Source organism: Mirounga leonina, unplaced genomic scaffold (genome assembly GCF_011800145.1).
Source record: "Mirounga leonina isolate KUSES-001 unplaced genomic scaffold, KU_Mleo_1.0 Mir_224, whole genome shotgun sequence".
Lineage (NCBI taxonomy): Eukaryota > Metazoa > Chordata > Mammalia > Carnivora > Phocidae > Mirounga > Mirounga leonina.
The window spans coordinates 20,451,737-20,472,487 of NW_023270615.1; the positions used below are offsets into that span (position 1 = coordinate 20,451,737).

Here is a 20,751-nt window from a genome sequence, read left to right on the forward strand (position 1 = left end):
GGGCTGTTGCGGGGATGGAAGAAAACTTCCTCCCTCCTGCGGGAGTAGTAAAGTAGCATCCACCTGTGAGGTCCTTCTCTTCCTATTGGATCTGTAATTGACAACCAGTGCTTGGTGTGAGAGCTCCCCCTGCCAGCCTCTGAACTCCATTCTAGACAAGGTTTCCTTTTATTTTCACAGTTTTCTTGTAGCTCACCAAACTGCCTTAAAATAGTAAGTTTGAATCCTTTGACAGTTCATACATCTTCAACCTCTGGGATCTGTTACAGGAAAAGTATTGTGTTCCTTTGGTGGTGTCATGTTTCCCTGCTTTTTTGTTTCTTGTAGCCTTGTGTTGCTAACTTTGCATTTGATGAACACAGTCATCTCTTGTAGCCTTTACAGATGGGTTTTGGTTGGGGAAGACCACCTGTGAGTGGGTGCAGGATACCAGCTGTGGTGGTTCCAGCTACAGGACAGGCCCAGCAGTGTAGTCTCTGTGCAGATCTATCAGCCAAGGTGAGCGTCAGCACAGGTGGCAGGGACCCTAAACTAAACTGCAGGTGGCTGCAGTGGCCGTGCGGGCTGTTGGGGTCTTCAATGGTGAAGGCTGCTGGGTACCTCCTGACCTTTTTCTGCCATGGGATGTTGCAGCTAAGGTGATCCATCCCGGGGGGTGGGTCCAGCTGGTGGGCACCCTCATAGAGTGGCGGCACTGGTGTCTGATGTGCAGGTGCCCATGGTCCAGACACTGAACAGGGGTCTGGAGTGCAGGCACTCACAGAGGGATGATGGCTCCAGGTTCCGGAGCACTGCCTAGCCCACAGTGATGATGGCCCCAGTGCCTCGGGTGCATGAGTGTGGAGTTGCCATAGAGCTGAAGTCTGAAGCACCGGTGCACCCAGAGCAGCCAGGGGCCTGGGATCTGCACAGGGCTGGGGAGGCAGCAGGCAGTCCTGATCTGAGGAGACTGCACAAGAGAGCAGATCCTTCTGGAAAGGGGGTGCAGCAGCATCTCCTTCCCTAGGGGGTCTATGGTAGCAATGGCCGTTGGTTATGCCCGTGGCAAAAACTATGTCTTTTGTGAAGCAGGCCACTGGGGTCTGCCAACTAGCATATGAGTCCTCTGCTGTGAAAGCTGTGGGGAGCCCAGGCGGCCACAGGGGCTACCAAGGTCCTCCAAGGTCCTCCCCAGAGCATGCCACTGGGGCCCATGATGGCACCCACCATGGGACTCAGAGAGCCCCACCTTATTTTTTGATCCTAGCCATTTCCTGATGTCTCACATAAGCCTGTCTCCCCAGCGATCCTTTCTATGCAATAGCATTTTTGCTCCACTATGTTGCCAAAGGTTCTTAACTGGACACTTGAGCCCTCCCAAGGCTGTTTCCATTAATGGATAGATGTCTCAGTGTTTGTATGGGGGTATGAAGGCTGGTACCTCCTATGCTGCATCCTGCTGACATCACTCCTTCCAGTTATCCTTGGAGGGGCCTGTTTCTCTCTCTGTGGTTTTAATCTGAGCAGAGTTCTCTACTCCTTACATGAATTCCATTTGTCCTTTCCCTTTTTTTCAACAGCTATCACCTATTTTCCAACATCTGGCTGAGTTCATCCATTTCACTCTGATGAACATTTGTTGGCTGAGACAATGCAGCATCCACCCCTCCCTCATGTGGCAGGGAACAACTGTCCCTATTTCCAACTCCAGGGATATGCACCTGTCTGTGCATCCAGCCACCTGTCCACATAATTGCTTCAGAGACAGGACTCCTAGTTCTGCAGGGTGGACTCTGGCCCAGAACTTCAGAATCTTTCTGAACAGAAATAATTCTCTTTTCTGCCTGTATTTCACCCTGGAAGACAACACCCTGAGCTCTTCCAGAAATCTTGCCACCACAAAGGACAAGTGTGAGAGGGTTTTTAATTACTGATTTTTTAAAAAAATATTTATAGCACTTTTCAGAGTTTCTGTATCTTCTTATGTAAGTTTGGTAAGTTATATTTCTCCAAGACATCATCCATGTTTTGAAATTTATTGGCATGCAGTTACACATAATATATTTTCCTCTTTTTCTCAGTGTTAGTCAGACTACAGCAATTCCTGAGATTGTGCCTTGTCTTTTCTATAGTCAGTCTCATCAGGGGCACACCAATTTTATTAGACATTTCAAAGAGCCAATTTCAAGCTTTGTTAACACTCTTTTGTATGTTTGTTTTATATTTTATTAATTTGTACTCTTATCTGTTGTATTTCCTCTTTATTTGGGTTTTTCTTTTTGTATCGGACATTATTTTTAGCCCTTTCTCCTTTCTAATATATGCATTCCTGCAAAATTATAGCTTTAGCTGCATGCCCAAGTTTTGATATGTAATATTTTTATTTGCATGATTTTCATGTCCTTAACCAGAGTATTTTTTTAATTTCCATTATAATTTCTTCTTTGCTTCATGGGATATTTATAAGTGCATTTTCTTTATATATATATATATATATATATATAAGCACAATTCTTTTTTTTTTTTTAAAGATTTTATTTATTTATTTGAGACAGAGAGCACATGAGAGGGGGAGGGTCAGAGGGAGAAGCCTCGGCAGGGAGCCTGATGCGGGACTCGATCCCGGGACTCCAGGATCATGACCTGAGCTGAAGGCAGTCGCTTAACCGACTGAGCCACCCAGGCGCCCTATAAGCACAATTCTTAACTGAAAAATATAAAGAGACTTTTTAGGGATCTCTTGTTTTTGAATTCCAGCTTCTGTCCAAATGTAGTTGGAGAACATGCATTGAATGATTTTAATCCTTTGGAATTTACTGAGATTTGCTTTGTGTCCTGCATATAGCTAATTTAAAAATACTCTATGTGGACTTAAAAACAAATGTGTATTCTTCGGCCACTGGGTGTTCTACATACAGACCAATATTGTTAATTCTATTGTTAAAATCCATTATATCCTTATTGATTTTTGTCGTCGTGTTCTAAAGGCTAAAACTCGCATAACAATTGCAGGTCTATTTCTTCATTTACTTCTGTCAGTTTTTGCTTTATATATGTTGAGGCTATGTTACTAAAGACACAGAAATATGGAATTATTCTTTCTTCCTGGAGAGCTGAACTTTTCACCATTATGTCTGCCTTAAAGCCTATTTTGTCTGATACAAAAAGAGCTACACTAGCTTTCTTTAGTATTTGCATGCCGTGCTTTTTCCATTTCTTTATGTTACCTTTTTGTATTCTTAGGTCTTAGTTTGTTATTGGTTTGTTCTCTTTTTTCACATTTGGCAATCTTTGATATTTAGTCCATTTATATTTAATTACTGATCTATTTGGGTAAAAACTACCATCTTACTAATGATTTTCTATGTGTCATGCATGTTCGATGTTACTTTTTCTCTCCTTCCTTATCTTTTGTGTTTTAAGAATTCTTCCCCACTACACCCCACCACGAGTGTGTGAGTGATCTACTATTTTATAATTCCCACAGGATCATTCTAGAGACAACAATACACATACTTTTTGGGGAGATTTTTCACTATAAATTCAATCTTTTTAACTGACACAGGAGCATTCAGGTTAACTATTCCATCTTGGATGAGTTTTAGCAGGTTGTGGCTTTTGTGGAATTAGTCCATTTCATCTAAGTTGTTAAATTCATGTGGGTAGGTTTGTTCATAGTATTCCATGACTATGATTCCATGATTATTATTCTTTTATGCAGGGTCTGTGGTGATATCGCTTTTATTCCTGATATAAGTACTCAGAGATTCATCATAATTAGTGATTTTCTTCAAACAACCAGCTTTTTTTGTGTTTCATTGGTTTTGTCTGTTGTCTTTTCTATTTCAAATTTCATTGATTTCTGCTCTTTATTCCCTTCATTCTGCTTGCTTTGGATTTATTTTTTCCTAGTTTTTAAAAATTTCTTAAGATGGACGCTTGGGTTATTGAATTGAGACTTCCTTTTTAATCTAACCATGTAGTGCTATAAAATTTTCTCTACTGCATTGGCTGCGTTCCACAAATTTTAATATGTTGCATTTTCATTCTTGTTCATTTCAAAATGTTTCTAATTTTCCTTGAGATTTCTTCTTTGACTTACATATTTACTTACTACTGAGAGAAGAGTGTTAAAGTCTCCACTATAATTGTAGATTTGTCTATGTCTCCTTTCAAAAGAAAAGAAAAATACAGAAAACAGTATGGAGGTTCCTCAAAAAATTAAAAATTAGAACTGCCATATGACCTAGCAATTCCATTTCTGGGTATTTATCCAAAGAAAATGACTTCTGTTGTTGAAGTTCCATTGTTAAAGCTCTGCTGTTAGGTGCATTCATATTTAGAACTGTTATGTCATCTTGATGAATTGACCCTTTTAGGACTATGTAATTTTTTTTCCCTTTAAACTGAAGCATAACTGACATACAATATCCCATTAGTTGCAGATGCCCATCATACTGATTCAATATTTATATACATTACAAAATGACCCCATAAGGATAGTTACCACTTATCACAATTCTTAAAATATTATTGACTATATTCCTTATACTGTACATCCCTATGACTTATTTATTTTAAACGGGAAGTCTGTACCAATTAATCCCCTTCACATACTTCACTTATCCCCCAGCCCCTCCCTTCTCTGGTAAAGAAAGCTTGTTTCCTTTATCTATGAGTCTGTTCCTGTTTTGTCTTGTTTATTTGTTTCTTTTTTGTTCGTTTTTAGATATCAAATATAAGTAAAATAATATGGGATTTGTCTCTGACTTATTTCACTTAGCATAATATCCTCTAGGTCCATCTTTGTTGTTGCAAATTGCAAGCTTTCATTCTTTTTTATGGCTAATATTCCTCTGTGTGTGTGTGTGTGTATCTCACATCTTCTTTATCCATTCATCTACTGATGGATACTTAGGTTGCTTCCATATCTTGTCTATTGTGAATAATACTGCAATGACCACAGAAGTGCATGTATCCCTTCAAATTGGTGTTTTCATTTTCTTTGGATAAATACCCAGAAATGGAATTGCTAGGTCATATGGCAGTTCTAATTTTTAATTTTTTGAGGAACCTCCATACTGTTTTCTGTAGTGGCTGCACCAGTTATTCCCATCAACAGTGCACAACAGTTCCCTTTTCTCCACATCCTCACCAACACTTGTTATTTCTTGTCTTTTTTATTCTAGCCATTCTGACAGGTGTGAGGTGATACCTCCTTGCAGTTTTGATTTGTAGTTCTCTGGGGATTCATGATGTTGATCATCTTTTCATGTGTCTTTTGGCCATCTGGATGTCTTCTTTGGAGAAATGTCTGTTCAAGTCTTCTGCCCATTTTTTTTTTTAATATTAACTTGTATAAGTTCTTTATATATTTTAGATATTAACTCCTTATCAAATATATGGTTTACAAATATCTTCTCCCATTTTCTCTCAAAATGTTGCTTTTCGTTTTCTTGATAATTTCCTTTACTGTACAAAAGCTCTTTAGTTTGATGTAATCCCATTTGTTTATTTTAGTTTTTGTTGCCCTTGCCTAAGGAGAGTGGTCCAAAAAAATACTGTTAAGACCAATGTCAAACAGCTTATGGTCTGTTTTCCTCTAGGAGCTTTAATCCAAGTCTTTAATCCATTTGAATATATTTTTGTATATGACTAAGATAATGGTCCAGTTTAATTCTTTTGCACAGAGCTGTCCAATTTTTCCAACACCATTTGTTGAAGTGACATTCTTTTTCCCCACTGTATATTCTTGCCTCCTTTGTCACGGAATTGACCACATATGCATGGGTTTATTTCTGGGCTCTCTATTCTATTCCATTGATCTGTATCTGTTTTCAAGCCAATACCATACTTTTTTTTTATTACTATTTTTTTTTAAGATTTTATTTATTTATTTGAGACAGAGAGAGCGAGCACGAGCAGGGAGGAGGGTCAGAGGAAGAGGGATAAGCAGACTCCCCGCTGAGCAGGGAGCCCAACACAGGGCTCGATCCCAGGACCCTGAGATCATGACCTCAGCCAAAGGCAGATGCTTAACCGACTGAGCCACCCAGGCGCCCCTGATTACTATGGCTTTGTAATATAGCTTGAAATCAGGGAGCATGATACCTCCAACCTTTGTTCTTCCTTCTCTGGGGTCTTTTGGCTATTTAGAGTCTTTTGTGATTCCACAAATTTTAGGACTCTTCCAGTTCTGTGAAAAATGCTATTGGTACTTTGAGGACTGCATTGAATCTGTAGATTGCTTTGCACAGTATGGACCTTTTAACGGTATTAATTCTTCCAATCCATAAACAAGGAATATCTTTCTGTTTATTTGAATTATCAATTTCTTTCATCAATGTCATAGTTCTCAGAGTACAGATCTTTCCCTTTCTTGGTTAAATTTATTCCTAGGTATTTCATTCTTCCTCTTTTTTTTAAAGATTTTATTTATTTATTTGACAGAGAGACACACAGCGGGAGAGGGAACACAAGCAGCAGGAGCGGGAGAGGGAGAAGCAGGCTTCCTGCTGAGCAGGGAGCCCAACGCGGGGCTCCATCCCAGGACCCTGAGATCATGACCCAAGCCGAAGGCAGATGCTTAATGACTGAGCCACCCAGGCACCCCTAGGTATTTCATTCTTCGTGATGCAATTGTAAATGGGATTGTTTTCTCAATTTCTGATAATTCATTACTAACGTATAGAAATGCAACTGAGTTATGTACGTTAATTTTGTTTCCTGCAACTTTACTGAACTCATTTCAGGCATAACTTGGAGATATTGTGGGTTTAGTTTCAGACTACTGCAATAAAATGAATATTGCAATAAAGTGAGTCAAATGAATTTTTTGGTTTCCCAATGCATATAAAAGTTATGTTTACACTATAGTCTGTTAAGTGTGCAATAACGATATATATATATATATATATATATTTTTTTTTTTTTTTTTTAAAGCACTGTATATACCTTAACTTAAAATTACTTTATTTCTGGGCAGTGTGGGTGGCTCAGTTGGTTAAGTGTATCTTGATTTCAGCTCAGGCCATGATCTTCGGGTCGTGAGATTGAGCCCTGAGCTGGGCTTTGCACTGGGTGTGGGGCCTGCTTAAGATTCTCTCTCGCCCTCTCCATGTCCCCCACCCTCTGCCCCAGCTCACTCTCTCAAATAAAAATACTTTATTTCTAAAAAATGCTAACCATCATCTGAGTTACCAGAGAGTCAAAATCATACTTCTGGTCTTGCCTTGATGTTGATGGCTGCTGCCTGAACAGGGTGATGGTGCTAAAAATAGGGGGGGTTGTGGCATTTTCTTAAAATAATACAATGAAGTTTGCCACATTGACTCTTCCTTTCAGGAACAATTTCTCTGTAGCATGCAATGCTGCTTGATACCACTAAACTTCTTTCAAAATTGGAGTCAATCCTCTCAAACGCTGCCACTGCTTTGTCAACTAAGTTTATATAAAATTCTAAATCCTTTGTTGTCATTTCAACAATCTTCACAGCATTTTCACCAAGAGTACATTCTACCTCAAGAAACCACTTTCTTTTCTTTGCTCATCCATAAAAAGCAACTCTTCATCCATTCAAATTTTATCATGAGAATGCAGTAATTCAAATACAATAATGAACAACTTTGAAATATTGCAAGAATTACCAAAATGTGACACAGAGACACAAAGTGAGCAAATATCATTAGGAAAATGTCATCAAAAGACTTCCTTTACACAGAATTGCCAAAATCCTTCAATCTGCAAAGAAATACAGTATCTGTGAAATGCAATAAAGCACACAATAAAATGAGGTATGCTTATATCAGTTATAATAGTTTTTTTGGTGGAGTCTTTATAGTTTTCTATATATGACATCATGTCATCTGCTTATAGTGATAATTCTACTTCTTCCTTTCTAATTTGGGTGCCTTTTATTTCTTTTTCTTGCCTAATTGCTGTGACTATGATTTCTAACACTATGTTAAATAAAAGTGATGAGATTGGACATCTTTGTCTCATTCTTGATCTTAGACAAAAAGCATTCACCTTTTCACCATTGAGTATGACATTACCTGTCGGTTGTCATATATGGCCTTTAATCTGTTGAGGTACATTTCTTCTATACCCACTTTGTTTAGAGTTTTTATCATAAATGGATACTGAGGAGCGCCTGGGTGGCTCAGTTGTTTAAGCAACTGCCTTCAGCTCAGGTCATAATCCCGGAGTCCCAGGATCAAGTCCCACATTGGGCTCCTTGCTCAGCAGGGAGTCTGCTTCTCCCTCTGACCCTCTCCTGTCATGCTCTCTCTCTCTCAAATAAATAAAATCTTAAACTTAAAAAAAAAAATGGATACTGAATTTTGTCAAATTATTCTTCTGCAGATATAATTATCCTTTCTTTCGTTAATGTAGCATAAGTGTGGAACCATTCTTACATCCCTGGTATAAATCCCACTTCATTGTGGTGAATGGTTCTTTTAATGTATTGTTGAATTCAATTTGCTAATATTTTGTTGAGACTTTCTGCATCTATGTGCATCAAGGATACCGATTTGTAATTTTTTTGTTGTTGTTAGTGTCTTTGTCTGGTTTGGTGTCAGGGTAATGCTGGCCTCACAGAAACAGTTTTGATGCATTCATTCCTCTTCGACTTTTTGGAATAGTTTGAAAAGGACAGGTACTAACTTTTTTTAAATGTTTGGTAGAATTCAAGATGGGAAGATGGCAGTGGAGTAGGAGGCCCCTAGGCTCACCTAATCCCACAAGTACAACTAGTTATGAAATCATCCTAAATACCCCAGAAATCTGTCTGAAGACTGGCAGAACAAATACCACAATTAAAGGTAGAGAAAAGGCCACATGAAGAGGTAGGAAGCACAGAGGAGGGACTTAGGAGAGAAACAGACAGTGGCTGCAGTGGTGGGGAAGGAGCCATGGTTGCACAGATGGGTGAGACAGACTAACATAAAGGGGAGCACATGAGGAAAACAATCCCCATAGCAATTGGCTTGGAAAGTGAGAGTGGTAAAATTTCATGAGTTCTTGCGACCAGTGGGGCTTAAAGCCCGTTGTTTTAAAAGTCAGTGGGCTTGGCTGGGATAGAGCCCAGAGGGTACTGCACTGCTCTGAGAAAAGACAGGCAAACAACTCACACAGTGTGGAAACAGGGATCTGAACAGTGCCCAGGCACACAGTGGGGAGGCTGTGTGCTCATCTCAGAGAATATCCCAAAGAGACATCATTCACAGAGAGACCACTCTAGGAACAAAGGAACTCTCCAGCACCATTTCCCTCCCCTGCCCCTCAGTGTAAGCATAGGGCCACCTGCAGGAACCAGCGCAGCTCAACACTCACTACCTAACTTGCTTACACCAAGCCCCACTCCAGACCATGCTCCAGAAAAAATGCACTTCCCAGTTACACCTGTCTCAGTCCCAGTACAGCGGACTCCTTCCCCCAGGAGATTGGCCTAAACCACTGCCCACACCACATCTCCCAACTTGGGAGTTTTGCAGGGCCTCTATTCTGGCAACAGTGGCGGCAAGTCTCATTTCACAAGCAGACAAGAGCACATCTAATTAAGATGCGCCACATTCAGGCCAGGGACCAAACACTGCCCACAGCAGACAAAGAGAGCCTCTGAAGTTGACTGGCCTGAAAAATAAAGCAGCCAGGACACAACAGCATAGCCCACAAAACACACATTGGAGACACTCCCTGAAGTGCCAGACCCTGGGGAACAGAGGACACTACATCACAGGGCACACTACAGGACCTCTTCTTCATAAAGCCATTACCCTCAAGAAGTGGAGACATAGCTGACTTTCCTAACACACAGAAACAGGCACAGAGATGTAGACAAAACAAGAAGACAGAGGAATTTATCCCAAATGAAAGAACAGGACAAGATAACAGCTGGAGACCTAACTGAAACAGATATACGTAACATATCTGAGGGAGTATTTAAAGCAATGATCAAAAGGATACTCACTGGACTTGAGAAAAGAGTAGAAGACATGACTGAGACCCTTAAAAGAGATAACAAATAACATAGCAGAGGAAAGGATTCAATAAACAAAATGAGAAACATACTTGATGGAATGAACAGCAGGCTGGAAGAAGCAGAAGAATGAATTAATGACCTAGAAGACAAAATAATGAAAAGTAATCAAGCTGAACAAAAGAGAGAAAAAAGAATTACGCAAAACAAGAACAGACAGAGGCAACTCAGTGACTCCATCAAACGTAATAACATTTGTATTATATGAATCTCACAAGACGAAGAGAGAGAAAAGGGGGCACAAAATTTGTTTGAAGAAATAATAGCTGAAAACTTCCCTCATCTGGGGAAGAAAACAGACATCCACATCCAGGAGGCACAGAGAACTCCCATCAAAATCAACAAAAGCAGATCCACACCAAGACATATTGTAATTAAAATGGCAAAATATAGTGATAAAGAAAAAATATTAAAAACAGCAAGACAAGATAGTTACATACAAGGGAAACTGCATAAGTATATCAGGGGATTTTTTCAGCAGAAACTTTGCAGGCCTGAAGAGAGTGGCATGATATATTCAAAGCGCTAAATGAGAAAAACCTGCAACCAAGAATACTCTATCCGGCAAGGCTATCATTCATAACAGAAGGAGAGATAAAGATTTTCCCAGACAAACAAAAGCTAAAGAAATTCATGACCACTAAACTAGCCCTGCAAGAAATATTAAAGGGGAATCTTTGAGTAGAAAGAAGACCAAGAGTGACAGTATAAAGCAGGAAACACAAAAGCAGTAAATATGAGTATTTTGTAAAAATTCAGTCAAGGAACTCATAAAAGAACATAAAATATGACACCATATACCTAAAATGTGGAGAGGAGTAAAGAATAGGTCCAAACTTAAATGATCACTGACTTAATATAGACTGTTGTAAGCACAAGATGTTATATACAAACCTAATGGTAACCATATGGAAAAAATGACTAACAAATATGCAAAGTATAGAAAGAAATACAAATATGTCACTAAAGAAACCAGCAACCCAACCTAGGATCAGAGAAAATCTTCAGAAATGACAAAACAAGTAATAAAATGGCAATAAACATATCTCAATAGTTACTCTGAATGTAAAAGGACTAAATGCTCCAATCAAAAGACAAAGGGTGGGGCGCCTGGGTGGCTCAGTCGTTAAGCGCCTGCCTTCAGCTCAGGTCATGATCCCAGCATCCTGGGATTGAGCCCCGCATTGGGCTCCCTGATCAACGGGAAGCCTGCTTCTCCCTTTCCCACTCCCCCTGCTTGTGTTCCCTCTCTCGCTATATCTCTGTCAAATAAATAAAATCTTAAAAAAAAAAATAAAAAGACAAAAGGTGACAGAATGGATTAAAAAAAAAAAAAAGACCCATCTATATACTGCCTACAAAAGACTCATTTCAGACCTAAAGACACCTGCAGATTGAAAATGAGGGGATGGAGAAACATTTATCCTGCTAATGGATGTCAAAAGAAAGCTGGACCAGCAATACTTATCTTGAACAAAATAGACTTTAAAATGAAGACTGCAACAAGAAACAAAGAGGGATGCTATATAATAATAAAGGGGACAATCCAACAAGAAGACACATCAATTGTAAATATTTATGCATCCAACATAGGAGCACCCAAATACATAAAACAGTTAATAACAAGCATAAAGGAACTCATTGATAATACTACAATAATAGTAGGGGACTTTAACACCCCACTTATATCAATGGACCCGATCATCAAAACAGAAGAGTCAAGAAGGAAACACTGGCTTTGAGTGACACACTGGACAAAATGGACATAACAGATGTATACAAAACATTCCATCCTAAAACAGAATACATATTCTTTTCAAGTGCACATGGAACATTCTCCAGAATACATCACATATTAGGCCACAAAACAAGCCTCAAGAAATTTAAAAAGATCAGTCATACCATGCACTTTTTCTGACTACAACAGTATGAAACTAGAAGTCAACCACAAGAAAAAAACCCAGAAAGACCACAAAAACATGGAGGTTAAATAACATGCTACTGAATAATGAATGGGTCAAACAGGAAATAAAAGAGGAAATTTTTAAAGCGCATGAAAACAAATGACAATGAAAACACAACAGTCCAAAACCTTTCAGATGTAGAAAAAGTGGTTCTAAGAGGGACGTATGTAGCAATACAAGCCTACCTCAAGAAGAAAATTCTCAAATAAACAACCTAACCATACACTTAAAGGAGCTAGAAAACAAACAAACAAACGAAACCTAAAACGAGCAAAAGGGAGGAAATATAATGATTAGAGCAGAAATAAATGATATAGAAACTAAAAAAAAACAGTAGAACAGATCAATGAAACCAGGTCCTGTTCTTTGAAAAAAATCAGTAAGAAAAAAAGGATTCAAATAAATAAAATCAAAATGAGAGAAGAGAAATAACAACACCACAGAAATAAATATAAACAATTATAAAAGAATACTATGAAAAACTATATGTCAACAAATTGGACAACCTAGAAGAAATGGATAAATTCCTAGAAAAATAACCTCCCAAAACTGAATCAGGAAGAAATAGAAAATTTTAACAGATGGATTACCAGCAAAGAAATTCAATCAGTAATCAAAAAACTCCCAACAAACACAAGTCCCAACAACAAAAGTCCAGGACCAGATGCCTGCACAGGTGAATTTTACATTTAAAGAAGAGTTAATACCTATTCTTCTCAAACTATTCAAACTATTCCAAAAAATAGAAGAGGAAGGGAAACTTCAAAATTCATTCTATGAGGCCAGCATATCCATTATACCAAAGCCAGAAAAAGGCAACACTAAAAAAGAACTACAGGCCAATATCCCTGATGAACACAGATCCAAAAATCCTCAACAAAATACTAGCAAACTGAATCCAACAATACATTTTTAAAAAACTCATTCACCATGATCAAGTGGGATTCATTCCTGGGCTGCAAGTTGGTTCAATATTGGGAAATCAATCAACATGATACATCACACATCAGTAAAAGAAAGAATAAGAACCGTACGATCATTTTAGTAGATGCCGAAAAAGCATGAGACAAAGCACAACATCCATTCATGATAAAAACCTTCAACAAAGTAGGTTTGGAGGGAACATACCTCAACATAATAAAGACCATACATGAAAAATCTACAGCTAGGGCGCCTGGGTGGTTCAGTTGGTTAAGCTTCTGACTCCTGGTTTTGGCTCAGGTCATGATCTCAAGGTCGTGAGATCGAGCCCTACATCGCACTCTGCACTCAGCAGGAATCTGATTGAGATTCTCTCTTTCCCCTTGCTCCTCCTCCCCTCTCTAAAATAAATAAATAAATAAGTAAATCTTTAAAAAAAAGAAAAATCTACAGCTAACATCATCCTCAATAGAGAAAAACTGAAAGCTTTTCCCCTAAGGTCAGGAATAAGATAAGGATGTCTAATGTCACCACTTACTCATCATAGTAATGGGAGTCCTAACCACAGCAATCAGACAAGAAAAAGAAATAAAAGGTATCCAAATCAGCAAGGAAGAAGTCAAACTTTCACTATCCGCAGATGACTCTATAGAAAACCTGAAAGACTCCACCAAAATATTGCTAGAACTGATACACAAATTCAGTAAAGTCACAGGATACAAAATCAACATACAGAAATCTGTTTCATTTCTATACACCAATAATGAAGCAGCAGAAAGAGACAAAGGGATCAATCCCATTTACAACTGCAACAAAAATAATGATACCTAGGAATAAACCTAACCAAAGAGGTGAAAGACCTATACCCTGCAAACTATAAAACACTGATGAAGGAAACTGAAGAGGACACAAAGAAATGTAAACACATTCTGTGCTCATGGATTGGAAGAATATTTAAAATGTCCATACCACCCAAAGCAATCTACACATTTAATGCAATCCTTATCAAAATACCAACAGCATTTTTCACAGAACCAGAACAAACAATCCTAAAATTTGTAAGGGAACCACAGAAGTCCCAAGCCAAAGCAGTCTTGAAAAAGAAAAGCTGGAGGCATCACAATTCCAGACTTCAAGTTATATTACACAGTTGTAATAATCACAACAGTATGATATTGGCACCAAAACAAGACACATAGATCAATAGGAACAGAACAGAAAACCCAGAAATAAACCCACAATTATAAGGTCAATTAATCTTTGACAGAACAGGAAAGAATATCCAATGGGAAAATGACAGTCTCTTCAACAAACTGTGCTGGGAAAACTGGACAGCTACATGAAAACAAGGTAACTGGACCATTTTCTTCTGGACCATACACAAAAATAAATTAAAAATGGATGAAAGACCTAAATGTGAGACCTGAAACCATAAAAATCCTAGAAGGGAGCACAGGCAGTATGTTCTCTGACATCAGCCATAGCAATATTTTTCTAGACACATCTCCTGAGGTAAGGGAAACAAAAGCAAAAATAAACTATTGGAACTTCATCAAAATAAAAAGCTTCTGCACAGCAAAGGAAACAACAAAACTAAAAAAGGCAACCTATGGAATGGGAGAAGGTATTTGAAAATGACACATCTGATAAAGGGTTAGTATCCAAAATATATAAAGAACTTATAAAATCAACACCCAAAAAAGAAATAAGCTAATTAAAAATTGGCAGAAGACATAAACATTTCTCCAAAGACAACATACAGGTGGTCAACAGACACATGAAAAGATGCCCAACACCACTCACCATCAGGGCAATACAAATCAGAACTACAAGGAGATATCACCTCATACCTGTCAAAATGGCTAATATCAACAACAAAAGAAACAAGTGTTACAACAGCGAGGATGTGGAGAAAAAGGAACCCTTGTGCACTAATGGTGGGAATGAAAACTGGTGCAGCCACTTTGGAAAACAGTATGGAGGTTCCTCAAAAAGTTAAAAAATAGAACTACCCTATGATCCAGCAATTGCACTACTGGGTATTTATCCAAAGAAATATAAAAACACTAATTCAAAAGGATATATGTACTCTGACATTTATAGCAGCAGTATTTATAATAGCCAAATTATGGAAGTGGCCCAAGTATCCACCAGTTGATGAATGGATAAAGAAAATGTAGTGTGTACACATATATACAATGCAATATTATTCAGCCATAAAAAAGAATGAAATCTTGCCATTCACAGTAACATGGATAGAGCTAGAGAGCATAACACTAAGTGAAATTAATTCAGTAAGAGAAAGACAAATACCATATGATCCCACTCATATATGGAATTTAAGAAAAAAATGAGCAAAGGGAAAAAGAGAAAGGCAAACCAAGAAACAGACTCTTAACTACAGAAAACAAACTCAGGGATCACAGGGGAGGTGAGTGGGGGATGGGTGAAATCAGTGATGGGGATTAAGGAGGGTACTTGTGATGAGCCCCAGGTGATTAAAATAAAAATTTTAAAAACTAAAATTAAAAAATTGAGTATCACTCAAAAAAAGTTATTCTGATTCCAATGTTGTTGACATAAAGTATTAATTAGTTTCAGATGTACTTTCCCTGGTTTCTTAAGGTAGAAGTATAAATAATTGAATTGAAATTTTTGTTGTTTTGTAAGTATTTCTTGCTATAAATTGCTCTCTATATAAAACTTCAGCTGCAGGGGCGCCTGGGTGGCTCAGTCGTTAAGCGTCTGCCTTCGGCTCAGGTCATGATCCCAGGGTCCTGGGATCGAGCCCTGCACTGGGCTCCCTGCTCAGCGGAGAGCCTGCTTCTCGCTCTCCCTCTGTCTGCCACTCTGCCTGCTTGTGCTATCTCTGTTAAATAAATAAATAAAAATCTTTAAAAAAAAAAAAAACAAAACTTCAGCTGCAGACGTTTTGTTGTAGTTTGTTTTTATTTTCTTAATAAAAAACTTAAATTTCCCTTATGAGAAAAATAAATAAAATAAATGTTTGGTAGAATTCACCTGAAGCTTTCTGATCCTGGACTTTTGTTTTTGGGCAGACTTTTTAAATTACTGATTCAATTTCATTACTTGTAGTCAGTCTATTCAGATTTTCTATTTCTTTGTGATTCAGTCTTGAAAGGTTAGGTGTTCTAGGAATTTATCCATTTTTTTCTAGGTTGTAATGTTGTTTTTGTTGCCATTTTTTATTCCTGGTAATCTTCTTTGCTCTAAAATCTATTCTGTAGGATATTAAATAGTCATGCCAATGATCTTTTGATTGGTGTTTGCATGGTATATCTTCATGCTTTTTCTTTAAACCCACTTATTATATTTGAAATTTCTTATAGATAGCAAATAATTAGGTCGGGTTTTCTTTTAATCTACTCTCACAATCTCTGTCTTTTAAATGATGTGCTAAGACCACTTACATTTAATTCAATTACTGTTATGTTTAGATGTAGGTCTGTGATTTGTTTGTTCCCTGTTCCCCTCTTTTAAAAAATCTTCTTTCTTCTTTCTTTCCTTTTTTGGGGGGGGCTCTTTTTTTGTATTATAGCTTTATCCATTATAATTTTGACTACATTGTTTTCTATAATTCTTTTAGCGATTGCCATAGGACTTACAAAATGCATACTTAACTTTCCAGTCTACTTAGAATCAGTATTTTACCACTTCAGTCAGAATGTAGAAATACTTTTGGGGCACCTGGGTGGCTCAGTTGGTTAAGCGACTGCCTTCGGCTCAGGTCATGATCCTGGAGTCCCGGGATCGAGTCCCACATCGGGCTCCCTGCTCAGCGGGGGGTCTGCTCCTCCCTCTGACCCTCTTCCCTCTCGTGCTCTCTGTCTCTCATTCTCTCTCTCAAATAAATAAATAAAAATAAAATCTTTAAAAAAAAAAAAAAGAATGTAGAAATACTTTTGACATCGAGGTCCTTTCCTCTGGCTGCTTTCACAATTTTTTATCTTTATTTCTCAGCAGTTTATGATGTGTCCAGGTATGGATTTCTTTGGGTTTATACTTTTTGGGATTCATTCAGCTCCTTCGATCTATAGGCTTGTCTTTCACCAAATTTGGGAAGTTTTCCACATTATTTCCTCAAATATTTTTTCAGCATTGCACTCTTTCTCTTCTGCTTCTGGGACCGATGACACAAATGTTAGACCTCCATTTCTGTTCCACAGCCCGTGAAGCTCTATTCATTTTTTTCTAAGTTCTGATTAGTTCAGGTATCTTAGTTTTCAGTTTTCGAGTTTCCATGTGTCTCCTCTTTGTATCCCACTTCTTCACAGATACTTTCCACTTTAACATTTGTTTCAAGAATGTTTGTGACTGCTTGTTGAAGCATATTTACAATAGTTTCTTTAAAGTCTCTGTGAGATCATCCCAACGTCTATTTTATCTTGCCATTGCTAAGCGTTGGCTGTCCTTTTCCAAAGCAAGTTGGCATTTTTATGGTTTTTCATTTGATAAGTATTTGGATTGCACTGGTTGAATCAGACTGGATTGGATTTTGAATATTATGACACCCTAAGTCTGTTTACATCCTATGGTGATAGGCTGATATTTTTCCTTTAGCAAGCAATTGACCTACTTAGATTCAAGCTGAGAGTTACGACTCATCTTCTATGACCTGTGGCTATAACACCAGTTTAGTTGTCAGTGTCTTTGCAGTTCTAATCTGACCTGAAACATGTGTGTAGCACTCAGAGGCCAGTCTATCCATCACCTCAGTTCTCAGTTTATTATATGCTAATTAAAATCAGATCCATACACGCACAGGTCAGGGGCAAACCCAGAAGTTCATCAACAACTTTATGGGGTTGCTTTCCCAAGCTCCTCCTTTCTGCGTGATTTTCCTGATCCACGGGACTCCCCTTTCCAGCTCCCTAGAGAGAAACCATTCACTTCCACAACTGTGAGGAGCAGAGCCAAGTGGCTGGAGAACAGAAAGTGAAAAAAAGCAATGGGTTTTGGTTCTATAACCTTTGAGCCCTGGCTCCACCCAGCAGAGAAGGGCTCTCCCTTATATCACCATGTTGGCTCCTGTTACTGCTGCTACCCCTCAGAACTTGTCTGTGGCCTGGGGCACAAAACAAGGGGGAAGAAAACAGCGAGGGACCCACACCATACTCTGAGCTTTAGGAGTTCCTTCTTCTTCCTGCTCTGCAAGCCAAAACTAGTGGGCATCTCCTGGAGCTTCCCTGTCTGCACCCAGCATTCACTCCCAGGCTTCATGCTGTCCTGAGGCATCAGAGGGAAATGCCAAGCTCACACTAGCCCAGGAATCCCTGGAATTTTGGTGCACTTCCCCATCCTCCTTAGTTCCCCATCCTAAGTTGCTACTTACTTCCCAAGTCTCAAAGAGCTGTGCTCTGCACTGGTCCCAGCATATAGCTAGCTTCAGGAAGTGAAGGGCTGGTGCTGTGTGCACACTCCATCTTACCCAAAACCAAAATCTCTGCCTATTTTTTACTATGAGTCAGATAGTGTGTTCATAAAGTTGTCAACTGTGAGGTCCAGACAGTGCTACCTTCCTGCAGAAAGGACCTGAGTGCTTCTGCCTAAGCACACAGCAGGCACCCTGAGGTCACCCTAATGTGGGCATCGTGCTGAGGCAGCTCCTCTCTCTGCCTGGCCTGTCACTTCGCCAGCAGGACTCAGCCCCTTTTCTCGGGGCTGGTGAGCTGTCAAAGCTTCAGTGCTCAGCCTCTCAGTCACCCTGCAGGAATGGGAACTGCCCCCAGGGGAGCAGACCCAGCACTGGGCTCCCTTTAATCCTGGTCTCCATCCCACCCTGGACCCTGGCCTGATCTGCACTGTCGTCAGATGCCCAAATACCTTCAAGCCGACGATCTTTATAATTCATCCAACTTCTCTGATCATCCTCAGTGTTCATCCGAATGAACAGGTCTGCCATCCCTGGAAGTAGCTAATTTTTTTTTTTTTTTTTTCAAATAAACTGGCTCCAAAAGGTTTCCTGAGATCAGCGCACAGATGAGGGAACTAGGGCTTACCTTGGGCACGGCCCATGAATCACTGCAGCACACCAAAAATCAGCTTTACTTCTAGAAGGATCTTCCCCCCCAGTTAACTACATATGTATGCATTAAAACCAAGTAGTAGTTGAGCATATTCTTATTTTAAAAACGGAGCCACTGCAGACAATGCTGCTGCCCCCCTGATCCTTCACCCAGGTTGGGACAGACCCTTTATCTGAGGTCACCAGGTCTCTGTTATTGGCTCCACTGGGATTTTGTTATTAGGCTGACCTTTTCCCCATAGGAACAAATCTCCAAAAGTACGATGGAAGTCATTGGGAGCACAAGATACAAAATGAAAAATGATTTACAAACATTTTTCACAAATGTGCTATAAAGTTAGGTCAAGTTACATAATTGGCAACTTTTTCCTGCCAGCTTACAGGAAATTAAACCTAAAATCTGTTCAAGTGACTATTTTCAGCCTCCCAAGGGACCAAAGAATCAGGATTTAACCGACAGCCCCAAGGGCAAGCTTGCTGGCATCTGTCCACACAGGGGCAGATCAGTATCAGGCAGATTTCCTTGGGAACAATCTAAAATCAGAGTTTTAGCACTGAAAGGAACTTTCCCACCCCACCCCCAGAACAAGCAGAGCCAGGAGGAGCATGTCCCTGCAGGTGAGTCACACAGAGCGAAGGAGTGAGAGGTGGGAGCCACGTGCCCACACTGGTAAGAGAGAGCAAGGGCAGAGACCTCCCAGTACACTCTTGAGCAGTCCGGGTGTGTCCCCTGCACCATGAAGGTAAGGACTGGCTCAAGCCTGCGTGCCACCTTGACTGGGCTCATTAGGAGGAAAACCAGGCTAGGGATGCAGACATGACGTGGTCCCAGGCTGCTCTGGGCTGCAGGGTGACTGTGCTGGGGGGGGCCAGCACACCACATTACCAGGGAGAAGGGCTTGGAACTTCCAGCTGCTCCTACCTTGGCTGGCTTCTGGCTGCATGGAGCTTGGAGGAAGTGGGGGCGAAGATTCAGGGGCCTCCACCGCTGGGTGCTCAGCCACTGGACAGATGATGAACCACCGCTTCCCTGTGTGCAGGACTATGGAGCAGGGCAAAAGCAGCAAGGGAGACCAAGTGAATTTCTCCTGTGGCCAACGGGACCCCCCACCATTGGCACCAGACCTGCACTGGAGAACTCACACCGGTGGGGGGGCATATGCAGCCCAGTCAGGGGCTACTGGCAGGGCTCACACAACACCCCCAAACACAGGCTTAGCTCCTGGGATGCCTGCAGTGCCGTCAGCGAAGGGTAATGCCAGCCGGGGCCACAGGAGGCAGCGGTGAGTCCACACCGCGCTCAGTCCCCACCAGCACCAGGCCCAGCTCCTCAGGTCAGCCCTGCCCACACCTGGGGAGACGCTCCCCACGCACTGCAGCAACCACCCCCACCCCTGGTGATGACCAAACCCCCTTACGATATGCTCAGTGGGGTCTGATCAAATGCCCACTAAAAGACAGAAAAAGAATGGGGATGGAAATGCCTCCTCCAAAGATGTGTCTGGCTGGCAGAAGGGGCCCAGAAGGCAGACGTACCGTTCTGCTGATACACAGGAGCATTTGCCTGGGACTGGTGACTCTCCTGGTGGAGGTAAAGGGTCAGAAATCAGCAGACCACACGAACAAGGACTTCCTGCAGAGCACAGCATGGCCTCAAAACATCCGAGGGGCCTCTGGAGCTCTGACGTTTCCCACCGAACTGAAGGTGCCCACCCTCCCGGCCACCTCACCCAACACTGCGTGACTCACAGGCACCTCGGGCAGGCCTCGTGTGCACAAAGCCTAGGTTTAGGGCGTCA

General features: G+C 40.3%; 1 protein-coding gene across 1 annotated transcript in view; it reads right to left on the reverse strand.

The window, feature by feature from the left end:
* The window catches only part of WNK2 (WNK lysine deficient protein kinase 2), a 128,360-nt gene that overhangs the window by 48,626 nt on the left and 58,983 nt on the right, over positions 1 to 20,751 (reverse strand). Inside the window, 2 exon segments of the mRNA XM_035028982.1 lie at positions 19,875 to 19,994; positions 20,489 to 20,534. Coding sequence (XP_034884873.1) covers positions 19,875 to 19,994; positions 20,489 to 20,534 — 166 coding nt within the window.